Raw genomic sequence first — 13627 nt, 5'->3', positions numbered from 1 at the left:
TCCCCCATGCTGCTCCTGAATATTCTGAGACAAAGGCCTCTTATGAAATTATACTGTCATTAGAATGACTGCTCTGATTAGATACTGAGACTGGATTAGCCATCTGCTTGGCTCTTAAGCAGAGGAATGATATGATCAAAACTAATTACCATGTATTCCTACATGAGAACACATTGAAGGTTTTAGTTTCAAAATATGATATGCTGTATTCATTTTGAGTGGCTAAAAAAATCCACTGTGTGGTGGAATTCTTTAATACATTACTGTTAGAGCACTGTGATGTTGATACGAATGTAATAGTTTTTACAGTAATCTTGTTTAAGCCTTTAAACTAGGAATTATAAGGTGGAAGTATATGATAAATTATTAAGAATTATTATGATGTTAATTATTAAGACTGTACCTAAAGCTAATAAGTTAGATAGTAAAATGTTACAGTACATAAGATAAAGATTGTGAGATCAGATTTGATTTGTGAAATGTCAAACATTTTAGCATTGAGAATTCATCTTGTTTTTATTAGCTCCTGAAAAGCTACTGATTCAGAGATGGATAGAGATACCATGTTTACAAAAATATTTAGCCTGATTACACATATGAAGCTACTGAAACAGCTCTCTCTATTTTGAACCTCCATATCCTACTAAACATTTCAGATTTTTAATGCCTCTTACACTAAAAGCTGTTCCACTTGTTTCCACATGTCACACAGCATAAAAGAATGGCAATCGTTGTGCAGTGTGCTAAGAGTTGCCACTGTGGAATGGACATATGCAGCAATTTATCACTTGTCTCTCAGCACATGTGTGGGTGGCCCAGCAGCGGGTATTCTTGCAATTTGGGAGCAATTGACAGTAATCCCCTCTTTCTGCTTGTGTGAAAGCTCATCATCCCCCTGCACGCCGACAGGCACGTCTTCACTAGAGATGACCCCCAGAGCTGGTACAAAAAGCTTTGGGTCTGTCGTAGCTCATGTTCTATATCATTATCAGCTTGTCTCGAACTTTTTCTTGGTGGTCTGAAAGGCCTCTTAGAGTAAATCACTATACTCTGGGAAGGTAAGCACAAATCCTTGCAGATACGTTGATGGAAATTCTATGCAGGTTTATTTGACCTATTTTTTTCTTATTTTTTATACTATGAAAATGAAAAAATATACTGTACTAAAAATACAGGTGCATATGCTTTGATACAGTGGTTCCCAACCTGGGGTTCCAGGCCCCCACTAGGGCTCGCCAAAAAAATTTGGGAACCACTGCTTTGATACAAAAGGTTGGTGGAAATCACAGGCACACACACATAATATGTGCATGGCACATCCAAATCAAGCTTCACAGCGATCAACAGCTTTGAGTTTACACAACTGTGTGGAATAGATATGGTCCTCGTCTTGCATTCAAGCCATTTAATAAAAACAGAACCTATGCTACAGTGGCAACTGTAATGTGGACATATTGTATTGGTCCATGGTGGTAAAGAGAGCTGACCCACAAAACAATAGTTTGTTTTGTTTTCAGTTCAGAGACTCCTTTTTCCACCCCTCACCTATGGTCATCACGGTTGAGTAATCACTAAAAGTTGTTGGCTTAGGATCTAAGAGGACCCCAAGAGTTAAGCTGCTACTCCCCTGTCTGAATTACGTTTACTGGCAATGTCTTTTTCAATTCAGGAAGTATAGCGTGTTGTAGCTACTGTATAGAAGTCAAGGGGAGGAGGTCAGGATGGATGTTTTTGCCTTCAAAGCACAGGACCTTGACACTAAAGACATGAGTTCATGTCCCACATGGTGTTTGGTTTAGGCTAATAAAACACAGGGGGAGATTGCAGCTTTGCATATCAAGATATCAAGGTCAACGTGTCCTGTCTCGTACACCAGTGCGTCAGTGTTGACCAAGACGACGATCTTTCCCTAACCTTAACAAAAAGTGTTTTGAGTAGCCATGAGTGGATATTGTTGTGAAAGAAAGATGTAGATGTGTTCCACATAAACAAAGCTCCTGGTCTTAATGTATTTGCTATTGAAAATTAGTTGAATGTAAGGAGACAGGGTTGTGCTTATGGAAGTACTGTCTGCTGCTGGCTGGAGATTCCTTTGTGATCCTCCATAAGAAGGTGGATAAAGTTGTAAATAATAACTTGCAACCTACTGGGCTGCTCTGCCCATTAGTTAACAGATATGAACTTATTGAAGAGACACTGTTTTGAATAATCTTTGAATAATTTCTGTATGTCCAAATCTAATTTGCTGTATATAGAAAGTGTTACTGTACTCTGGCTTTAGGAGAAAAGTTTAAGAGGGCATATGTTAAATCACTGGCATAAACAGCTACGCTATATGGAGAAACTAAACCTTAGTAAAGTGTAATGATGCATGAGGCAGTTCCTCAGCCTAAGCCCCATCTTTTCTCCCAAATAGTTGTGGTTGCCATATGCTCAGATTGACTATAATTGTTAGTTTCCTGGACAAAGTGTTCAGAGGTTTGCAGGCGTTTAATATACCCTGCAGGCAGAATTAAAAAGCAATCATGAAATCCAATTCTTCCATATAAAAACAAATGAGCAACGCCGTGCCACACTTCTATTTACAAAGCAAACACTTGCCTTCATCTTCATAATATCTCATATTATGCCCAATAGTGTGCAGAATACAGAAGAAAGTTTGATGGATGGTTTGATTTAATGAGAGAGAAGTCATTTAGACGTTGAAAGTAGACACATTATTAATGGGATTTCTTGGAGACTTCAGAGGGGAAATAGGGATTGCAGAGCTTAAATTACTAATACATTTGGCTCATAAAAACTGTGAGAAGATAAAAGTAAAAGTTGCGCTGTAAAGACAATGGAGCAGGGCCAACAAGCACTGATCAGTTTTGTAGTGGTCTGTGCTATGATGACAGCATCAATCAGTCACCCAATCAAAGTTACTCATGTTCTTTGGAAACAAGGATCATCTGCCTGAGATAATCTTTTCATGTTTTTTATTTTTATTACTAGCCATGCTAGCGGTACAGCTCTAGGGATGGCAATGTTGGTCTGTCAATCAGCTGGTTCACCACTTTGTTCAAGACTTAAATATTTCAACAACTATTAGATGGATTGCTATAGATTTTTTACAGGCATTCGTGGTCCCCAGAGGATGTATCCTACTGAATTAGGTGATTCTTTTGACTTTTCCTCTAAGTCCACCATGTGAATGTCACCTGTGGTTTGTAGTGAAATGTCTCAACATGTACTCAAAGTTGATGTCCCCCTTGGGATAGACTGCAATAACTTTGGTGACTAACTGACATTTCCTCTAGCACAACCATCAGGTCAAAATTCCCATTAGCCTCAGGTGTTTTTTGTGTATAGTGCTGATTATGTTAACACACTAAACTAAGATAATGAGCATATAACAATCCTGCTAAATATCAGCATGCTACCATTGAAGGCCATTGCCATTCTAGCTTTAGCTTTTAGCTTAACGCACCTCTGTACCTAACTACAGCCTTAAAGAGCTGCTAGCTTGACTATAGACTCAGCCTTGTTTATTGATAACATCAAATGACCTCTGGAACTGCATTTGAAGTGTGTAGGATTTAGTGGCACCTAGCATTGTAGTTGCGTAGAAACTACAGTGGCTGTGAAAAAGGCCCTGATTAGAGCTACTGATTGTCCATACTGGGCTACTCATGGTGGTTCAACATGGCAGACTCGGGATAGCTAAGGGATTAGAGATGATAGCTTGGGAGACGAATTGTGTTTGGTTGTTTTTTTGTTTTGTCTCTCTCTGTTATTCTATTTGTTTAGTTATCAGTTATTTTTAATATATATGTTTACATTTAAAAATGAGCATATTACAATCTCTATCTTTATGTATATACTGTATGTGCCCATGTATATGTATATACTGTATGTCAACATGCTCAAATAAAAAAATCACTTCAAGCCAGTGTATCAGGACACAGTAAAACAACGCACCAATCACATTACCAAAACTTCATTGTCAATCATCTTCATAGCATAAAAACACCATGTAGTATGATATATAATAAGACGTTTCTCTCCGGTACAGTATCACTACAACCGCTGACTCTATCATGGAACTATTTACTGCCCATATGGCCAGTGACACAGGGTCAAGCCTGTGTTTCAAGTGAAACCACCAAGTGTTGTAAAAACCCTGCATACAGGAATGGATACAAATTCAAGCATTAGCACATTGCTAATTACTGCAGGTCGCTTTTAATAAATTCTTTCCTGACATACGAGTTCCAGCACTGTAAAAAAGGAAGAATGTTGCATGAGGGAAAAACATTAAGCGATGCTGCAGACTTTTGCTATAAGTTGAAAGCTTGGGTTGTATGTAAAGGAATACTACACTATAAGATTCACACAGGATACTAAAGGTTTGAATACTCAATTCAAGAATTCACACATTTTCTTGAATAAAAATAAAAACTTCCAAAAAAAAATCTGAGCCATGCTTTCTGAGAGTAAATAACTTAACAAGCGGATATACTATAAAAGCTGCACTTCAACTGCAGAGCGCTCCGTGGGTAATTTGACATGTTTTGTATGTGTCTCTGTGCTTCTTTCACTGTTTTAGTAACACCCGTTTCCAAAATAAGTTCTGATCCCAGCTCTGGCCTCATTTACACTGAAATTACATTGTGGTATAATAGTCGAGTCCTCTTTTTATTTGTTTTAGAGGTGGGGCAAACTCTTCCCTCATGTTTCTGGCCAAAAGAGGCATTTATTTGCTATTCCAAATGTTACATGATCATAAGCAATTGGTTATTGTGATCCAATTATATGTCCCAGCCTTCTGTCTACTGTGATGCAGAGCAGGCTGATGTTTATCTGATCCTACATATTGGTCCCATGGTGGTTTCTTAGTTGCTTGCCGTATCAAAATACTCCAAATGAGCAGGTTAAGCTTTAGATAGGTGCAACATTACACCTATTTACATGTGTCTCAACTGCACATCCATACAAACTTTATTAGTTAGTTGCTTTTTTTGCAGATCTAACTGATTTTTGGCAAAAGCTAAACTTCACAGAAAAATCATACAAACAAAAAAGTCTGTACTAAAGTAAAATGCATGCATGCATGGAATGGCTGGCCACTTTATCCTGTGCACCATTTGCCAAATAGTAGACGATAATACATAATTCCACATTGGAGTGTGTTTGCAGTCATTTAAAACAAGCTCACAGCGTTGACATAAATCAGTGTATGTGTGAAGCTCATATACCTGCATGTCTGCAAACTGCCGGTTTGACGAGAGACAGATCTGAGGAGATTTCACCATAAAGGTTAGGAACCGTGAAATATCTGAGAAGTGCTGGAACCCTTCTCCTCTCCAAATTATAGCCGAATGCATGCTATACAGTCTTAGTGGTTGAGGGGAAACGCCTTGGCAGTGCATAAAGGGCTCAGTGTGCGGCTGAAATGACCGTGCGACTCCTGAAAATAAACAGAAATCAAATGGAGTGATTGATCGAATAAATTAACCTCAGCAACAGCATGCAGCACGCTCTCTCCCCCTCTCTCTCTCTCTCACACACACACACACACACACACTGCTACTCATCAGCTCCAATGACCAGACTTTTAGAAAAACAGACACTTGTTGCTGTTTGCTCCAGTGCTCAGGCCAGCTGCAATTTGGGTGTAAGTTTGTTCCACTAGTGTGATGGTGGTGGTGAGTGGGCAGTGGGGTGTTGCTTAGGTAAGGCTTGTTTGCCAGTGGAGGCATTTTAATTTGTTCTCTTTGCTCCAGAAAATGCTCTGATTGTAATTATGTGGAATGAAAATGGATTTTACCTGCCAGTTTCAGATTGATATGTCAGTTTATATTTCTGTCCAATATAGCCTTTTGATTATCTTAATGTTCCAGGTACAAATTCATTCATTTAATTAGAAGGGTTTCAGGGTTTGTTATATAGTCAGACTATTCTTTTCAGAAGCCTTTCCACCTTGAACAAGATTACTTTTTTTTAGAAAATTTGAAGAAAATCTCATATGAGTCTGTAGTATGTAGTATGTTTATAGTTAATTCATAGAGTTAATTCATAGAGGCAATTCAAGAGAGGCAATTCAAGTTCATAGAGGCCGATTCTATATAAGCTGCAAAAAAATAATAATAATAGAAATGACTGTCTTATGCCTGATTTTCTTCATGCTTGTGTTTTTCCCTGTGAAGATCATCAACTGAAGGTGATGCCTGACTCACCTTTTAACTGCCTGTGAAATCGCTGCGTTTTTCGCAGGCCTATATATTCTCGAGTGCGCCTGAAATGTAAACCGTCCAATCTGATGAACCTGCCGACCGATCAGAGCCTTCTGGAAATGAAGACAAGACCCCCACACACACAAGCACACACACACACACACACACACACACACACACACCTCAGCCCCGCCCCTACATGCCCGCCCCTCCCTGCAGCTCGCCTGTGCGGTTTATTGAAATCTCCTTCTTGCTCTGTAGGATAGCCCTGGCCTCTGGGGTAACGAGATAGATGTAAACAACCAATTATTGGATAGGCCCTCATTCGCATACCCCTTAACCAGTATAGACACAGAGGTTCTGGCTTTAATAATTTCTCCCTCTCTCTGCCCAACATTTGGTTGTCTGTCCTAAAGAATGTTACTCATCAACTCCTTGTTGCGCTGGTCTCAGGTCAGTGCGTGTCTTACAGGATAAAACTACGTCCCCATCCTATCCTATACAGGCATACCCCCGCCCAAACACCAGGCTTTGCAGCACACACCAAAACACACATCTTGCAATAATCAGCTCAATTAGTGCAGGTCGTGGTGGAGAGCGGCCGAGGTGAGCGTTGGGAGGTTGTGAAAATAGGGGGTTGGCTATTAGGGGAAACGCGATCTCCATTCATCAGCGGCCGTAATAATTACCGTTTCTGAGCCGGAGCCCTCTGATCAAACTGATCTGTGGAAACAAGTGGTTTACAAACACTGTCAAGGTCCAGACACGGGACCCCGATTTGCCCCGTCACTGCCGGTGCGCACACGGTTCTGACCGTGAACAGCTCCAATGCAAGGAAAGATGCTTTGTATTTGGATCCACATTTATACGTTCTTGCTCTACTCTTGCATTTGCTCTGATATCATCACTGCTGCAGTAACAACCCACTTCCACGATCATTTAACTTTCTTATCGGATGCATTATAATTTAATAAGTATTTAAGCTTATCTCGGGGCAGCAAAGAGTGAGCAGGTGTTGATTGTTTTTTCAGAGCGATTATCTCAAACTTTTTAAAGTCAAAGATGCCAAAAAAAGATCCCACTTTAACAAGATTGTATTCCATCTGTGCTGATTTTATGTTGCCAGTGATTATAAATAAAGCTGGATACTTGTCATAAATACACATATAACTACCTGTTATCCACATCCATGCTCATACGGCGTATCATATCATCTAATCAGAATAGCATCTAATGAGACCCTTTACGGCCCCCATCTGGAGCTCCTCTGGGAACCTTATTTTGGTTACATCTGCGCCCATCATCCCCCAAAATAATCCAAATGACTAAGGACAGAGTCAGTCAGGAATGCACTGGGCCTTCATGTAACCACCGCTGACAGCAGGGACACGCGGCAGCAGTCTACAGGGAGGCAACAGTTGCAAACAGTTAAAGCTGAAGTGAAGGACTTTACCGAAGATTTAAGAAAAATACAGCCACACGTCTATGTTTGAGTATTTCCAGTCCGTAAAGTCACTTTACACTCTGAATGCCCTTTGATATGAAACGTTAAAAAAAAAAATTAAAAAAAAATTAGACGACACATAACCTGAGTGGAGAATAGTGTGACCACTGTGAGTGTAATTGCTGCACCTCTTTCACCAGTGGGAGAGCCTCCTGTGTACTTTGGGCTCACTTACGAGGCATTGAGGTTTGTGTGTGTTAGATGGACGGAGATGATAATGTTTTTTTCTTTAATCTGAAATCGGTTTCAAATATGAGCGCCTGTCAAACTGTTTACAGGTCATATTTTCACTCATCGGGCGAGATTTCTCCGGTTCTGAATCAAAGTCAGCTAATTAAAACAGTCATCAAATGATTTAATGGTAGATTAATTACTAGGTTATATTATATGATGTTGTAATTACATTATTATTATTATTATATTATTATTATGTTTTATTTGTGGGAATAAAACTTCATTCTTAGTGGAGGATTTTCTCCTATGAGCTGTATATGTAGGCTATATAAGGATAAATCGCTTCCTTGTTTTTCTCACTATCCATTTCAGACGAGCCCCGGTCCCCTGACGATTACCATCAGTCAGCTTAATGCCGTAATACTCTCTGAACTGCGCTTCGGGCGAAACCCAAGTCAATTTATTAAACACAGAGAGAACACAACACGGAAACAGGGATCAGGCTCTTCTTACAGGACTCCTCTTCTCTAGTGATAAACTAACTTCATAATTACACTAATAATTCCTAGTGAACAGCCACGACTTGGATGAAATAGCTCCATAGCCAATAGGCCGCGGGAAAATATAGATAAATTGATCTTGAGCTTAAATAAAAGTGTGAAATAGTGATGTGATCAGCCAGTGGTTATATTTTATTTTTATACATCTGAGATTTAATGTAGCTCCTTCCTGGGACTTTAGATGTGCTGCTGATATTTATTTGCAACTTCTTTTTTGAAAATATAAATTTGAGTTCTGCACATAGGCCTATATCAAATTACGCCTAATAAATACTGAGTAATAATTATTATTATAATAGCAATAATAATTTGAAATATGAATTTTAAACATTTAATGTTTTGCACACTGACTTAACAAACCTCTGGACTCTATTGGAGCTTTTTTTGTGGTCTACAGGTAAGTTATGAGAAGAAACAGGACAGGTGTGCGTGAGTGTGTGTGGTGTGTGTGTAGCTGTAGTGTGTAGTGTGTGTTGTGTCGCAGGAGAAGAGAGAGAGAGAGAGAGGAGAATGATCGACGATGATGATGAGAGAGATGAGAGAGGTGTTTTGTTTGTCAGTGTGTGTGGTTTGAGGCAGCAGTGTCGAGTGATGTGATACTGAGAGTGGGTGTAACTGACAATCGTATCTCTAATGAAGAGGTCCCATGGTGAGGCGATAGAAATCTCCCAACTGGTCAATCTTTGGTCCAGCAGTCAATAACACATCATGCCCATCCGCGTGACACACGTCGCACCATATCCAGCACAGACCACATGACTTTTGGTGCTCATCCTGCTGCTGCTGCAGTCTGGAGAGCTAAAGTCTTTAATCGGGCAAAAACTCATCATTTCAACAAGTCCTTCCTCCTCAGTGAATCATAAACCCCCCTCACTTATTTTACCTCTAAAAATCCACTCTCTCACTGTTTCCTCTACCCTCTCTCTTTTTTATCTTAATTATCACACTGAAATGATTACTCAGGGCAGTTCTTCAAATCTTATCTCCTAATCCTGCTTGTGATTTTGATGATCTCTGACTTCAGTCTTCCTCCTCTGTTGCACTAAACCGTGTCAGCCAGATGTCTAGAGTACAAACGGAAAGTTTTGTCTCACCGGTGTGCTGGTTGGTGCCGTTTTTCTTCTCCGCTGTTGCCCGGCAGACTCTCCTCCTCTGCTCTCCGTCCAAGAAACTCTACGGAACACACGCACACTTCATTTCACCGTTAGAGCGGCTGCACACCTTAACGTTGTTTGTCACTCTGTGCGCTTCTGCCGTCACCGCCTCACCCCTCATGCAGACACCCCTGGATTCATCATCATCTGTGTTATCACACACATTCAATAATAAATTCTATCAGGACAATGTTATAATAAATTCTAGATTAACATATTCATTAAATATAATACGCCTTTGGGGATAGGCTGAAGAACTGCCATATTCATGTCAGATTACATTAAAAAAAAGTACTTGAATTAGCTAAAGTTAATATAAACAAGTTAACAGACGCACTTTAAGCTCATTTGGGAATGTTATAGCGCGCAGTCTTTATACGTGCAAAGTTATTTAATATTTTTGATGCATTGATTTCTAAATCTGACTTTCTAGACGTTTTCTAAAGTTTAAAGTCTTGTTTTTCGTATTTTGTCATTATTTCTAACATGTCATAACACTTGTATGGCTACATTTAGTGACAAGCTGTCTGTTTGGACTAACAGCTTGCACGAGGCTACATGTAAAGCACCTTTATATACATTTCTGTTTACAAAATGGCTGTTTTAGAAGTTTATGTGAAACAAATTTATCTAAATTCATTTGAAGTGAGGAAACATAAATCCCTTCGCCCTGACAGAATTAATATTATTTATTTTTGTTTTTTATATTAATTCTTGCTTCATGCAACCGCCATGAACAGTTGAGGCATTTTTGCTAAACTTTTCACCAAAGGCTACATGACCTGTCTGCTAGTTGACAGTAATTTCACCTGTATGAAATGATGAAGCGACTAACTTTAAAGTTCCAGGCGTTGTGGAAATCTTGATTGATTTGTGAACGCCGCTTGAGGCATGAAGACATACTTCAGCAGGCTCTGTGCGCTCTGGCGCCATCCTTCCCCCAGCTGCGGGACCAGCGCTGCTCTCTTTCCCCACACTCCCTCAGCTCTGCGCTCTTTGGCTGCCTAAGGTGTCTGTCAAAGTGAGGAGAAAGGAAAAAAACTGTTTTAGAAGAAAAATCTGAGCAATATTTCTGTTGGTAGGCGGGATCGTCGTAGGGGAACAATCGGGTTGACTTTGCCAGGGAGCCACCTCAAAGCGTATCAGGTTGCTTTGAGTGACAGCGTAACCATGGCAAATAATTTGACTAAGGCTATTGTCTTATCCTCACCATCCCCGGGTCAGATAACCGACCAATCAGAGTTCATATAATCGCCTGTCTTGCCAGCTTAGAATAATATTATTAAAACGAGCCAGCGAGCCCGGTCTCCGGGAGTATGTTATGTTGAAACGGCATAGAAAAGGTGGAGGACGGTGGAAGGAGTAGCAACTTTCTCTCTTTCTCACCAACTTTATGAGGATTTGTCGCCTGGGGTTTTGCATGGCTGAATGGACTTGAGTTTATTCCACAACACGCAGTTGGATATTACCTCACCTTGGGCTGTTTTAAGCTTTAAGTTGCTCTTTTTTGGGGACATTTTGTCGCTTATGGACTTAATGCGTTTTGATTTAATGTGAGACTGAGTGGAGAAACGTGGAAGTAAGGCACAATATAATCTGTATTGATTTACGTTGTCGCCATGTCCATGCTTCCGACGTTTGGTTTTACGCAGGAACAAGTGGCGTGTGTCTGCGAAGTCCTCCAACAAGGGGGGAACATCGAGCGGCTGGGACGCTTCCTCTGGTCCCTCCCGGCGTGCGAACACCTCCACAAAAATGAGAGCGTCCTGAAAGCGAAAGCCGTGGTCGCCTTTCACCGGGGGAACTTCCGAGAACTCTACAAGATCCTAGAGAGCCACCAGTTTTCGCCGCACAACCACCCGAAGCTGCAGCAGTTGTGGCTCAAAGCGCACTACATCGAGGCGGAGAAGCTGAGAGGCCGCCCGCTCGGCGCAGTGGGGAAGTACCGCGTCCGGAGAAAGTTCCCCCTGCCCCGCTCCATCTGGGACGGAGAAGAGACAAGCTACTGCTTCAAGGAGAAGAGCAGGAGCGTTCTCCGGGAGTGGTACACCCACAATCCTTACCCGTCCCCGCGGGAGAAAAGAGAGCTGGCCGAAGCCACGGGACTCACCACCACGCAGGTCAGCAACTGGTTCAAAAACCGACGGCAGCGAGACCGAGCAGCGGAGGCAAAGGAAAGGTAGGAGTAAAGTTAAAAACACACATCAGAGTGGGTGAATCTTGTAGTATTTTTATGAATGTGACATCAAGCAAAAAAATTGACAAAATAGACACATGTTTCTTTGGTGTGTGTATGCAATATGATTTGCTGACCTACATCTGTAAATGTAACCTATTGCATGAACCAAATATGAATATATTTTCAGTTCTTAACAAATCCTCCAGTTCTGCCCACGCATCTGTGTGTATTTGTGGGAAATTACATCAGAAGCAGGCCCCTTTTTCATGCTTTTGGGTTGAGTAAACTCACGTCCCGCACTGTTGTTTGTATGTTTGTGATAATTGTGCAGGCCGTGCGTAAAAGTTGAAAGAAAGTAAATTAAAGGCTTTTTTTGTCAGGTAAATTACAAGGTTATAAAAGTTGCATTTAACCTACTTTTATGTTTTAATCACACTTATTATAACATCAAATTTAACTTTTTGATTAGGATCAGAGAAAGAAAGACGATTTTTTTAACCCTCTGGATACTGGCGTGAACACAGAGCAGATACAGAAGAAAACATCTCGGAACACGTTTAAAGGTTGTTTTGCGGTGTAATTGATGTGGCGCGCTGTGTAGCCTTTATATCAGCCCGGTTGACATTTCATTAGGAGTAGTTTGTACTTTTCAAAGTTTGTAAATTACACAGGCAGGCGTGCAGAGAGGTTTGGGAGACGTGTTGTAGTCAGGTGTTCGCTGGGTTGGTGTCTTCTTTCACCCTCTGGCCACTAATTCGGGCTGAAAGCTACATGTAAATCATGTCTTCCCACTGAGAGAAGCCTTACTCACACACTGCAAGCACAGGACTATGCCATACGCAACAGGCACATGTTTAGCAATAATTAGACCTGTCATTTACTCAAACGTGGCAAAGGCCGAGAGCTTGCCCACTTTGATAGGCGTCTTTATCCACAGGTCACCGCTTAAATTAATTTGCCATAAACACAGCTTAATGCGGGTTCAATAGTCACATAGATTTATTGTCTCCAGTCACTGTTCACCACTACAGCCATTTAACTCTCTGCCTCATAGCCTCTAATTATGTCATTGACTTATTATTTGTATCTAGGCACACGTGCGCTTGAACGCACTCCTGACTGATGCATTACTAAATCATTAGAGTGAACATTTTATAATTCATATATTAATTAGGCTTAATATGGCTATTAAATATACCGCAGCCTAATTAATACCCCAGTACACAGAGTAGCATGGTTAACACTATTTTTGCTTAGTGTGTGTGTGTGTGTGCTTCTTTTAAGAATGATGATTTTTGTTGTTTCTACCACGTTAAAAATATGCACTTTTAAATATTTAATTTGCACATTTGCTCTTCTAGTTTACATCCTGTGTAACCCCACAGGATATTAATAGATATTTTTGAATTACACATTTTTCCTGATATACTCATATGTTGCAGTTGTTTATCTGTTGTGTCTCTGACACTGTTTTCTGTTCGCAGAGAAAACAACGAGAACAGCAACAGTCACAACCCATTGACTTCTTCCATGAATGGAAATAAATCTCTATTGGGGAGCTCGGACGACGATAAAACACCCTCGGGGACACCGGATCACACGTCTCCGAGCCCGGCTCTGCTCCTCGGCACAAACACCGGTTTACAGTCCCTGCACGGCCTCGCGCCCCCGCCAGGACCCAGCGCCATCCCGGTACCCAGCGGTGCAGACTCGGTGCACCATCACCACTCATTGCACCATGACACCATACTGAACCCTATGTCTTCTAATCTAGTGGACCTTGGCTCTTAAAAAAAAGCGCCACAGAAGGGGGACAGAGCACACTTTTTTTTTTTTTTTTT

At 40.8% G+C, this 13627-nt stretch overlaps 1 protein-coding gene and 1 long non-coding RNA gene across 3 annotated transcripts in view; one reads left to right on the top strand and one right to left on the bottom strand.

The window, feature by feature from the left end:
• LOC118328977 overlaps positions 1–9735 on the bottom strand; it is a 22317-nt gene extending 12582 nt beyond the window's left edge. Inside the window, exon 1 of one of the 2 annotated variants that reach the window (XR_004796771.1) lies at positions 9548–9735. This is a non-coding gene — a long non-coding RNA (uncharacterized LOC118328977). The remainder of the gene's footprint in view (positions 1–9547) is intronic. The other variant, XR_004796770.1, reaches the window with a different exon arrangement.
• Positions 9736–10892: 1157 nt separating this feature from the next.
• On the top strand, positions 10893–13621 carry six2a (SIX homeobox 2a). The gene is made up of 2 exons (XM_035663982.1): positions 10893–11786; positions 13271–13621. The coding sequence occupies exons 1-2, from the start codon at positions 11227–11229 to the stop codon at positions 13575–13577; spliced, it is 867 nt and encodes a 288-aa protein (XP_035519875.1). The 5' UTR covers positions 10893–11226; the 3' UTR covers positions 13578–13621.
• Positions 13622–13627: the final 6 nt, after the last annotated feature.

The sequence above is a fragment of the Morone saxatilis genome, unplaced genomic scaffold, assembly GCF_004916995.1.
Source record: "Morone saxatilis isolate NCDOM2014 unplaced genomic scaffold, NCSU_SB_2.0 Contig19, whole genome shotgun sequence".
NCBI lineage: Eukaryota > Metazoa > Chordata > Actinopteri > Moronidae > Morone > Morone saxatilis.
Note: the sequence above shows the minus strand (reverse complement) of the source record. Positions and strands in the feature narration are given on the sequence as shown.

Excerpts from the sequence above, each read along its gene's own strand:
- six2a (XM_035663982.1), top strand. The coding sequence starts at position 11,227 with ATGTCCATGCTTCCGACGTTTGGTTTTACGCAGGAACAAGTGGCGTGT. Across the intron at positions 11,787-13,270 it reads GCAGCGGAGGCAAAGGAAAG|AGAAAACAACGAGAACAGCA; the intron begins GTAGGAGTAAAG and ends TTCTGTTCGCAG.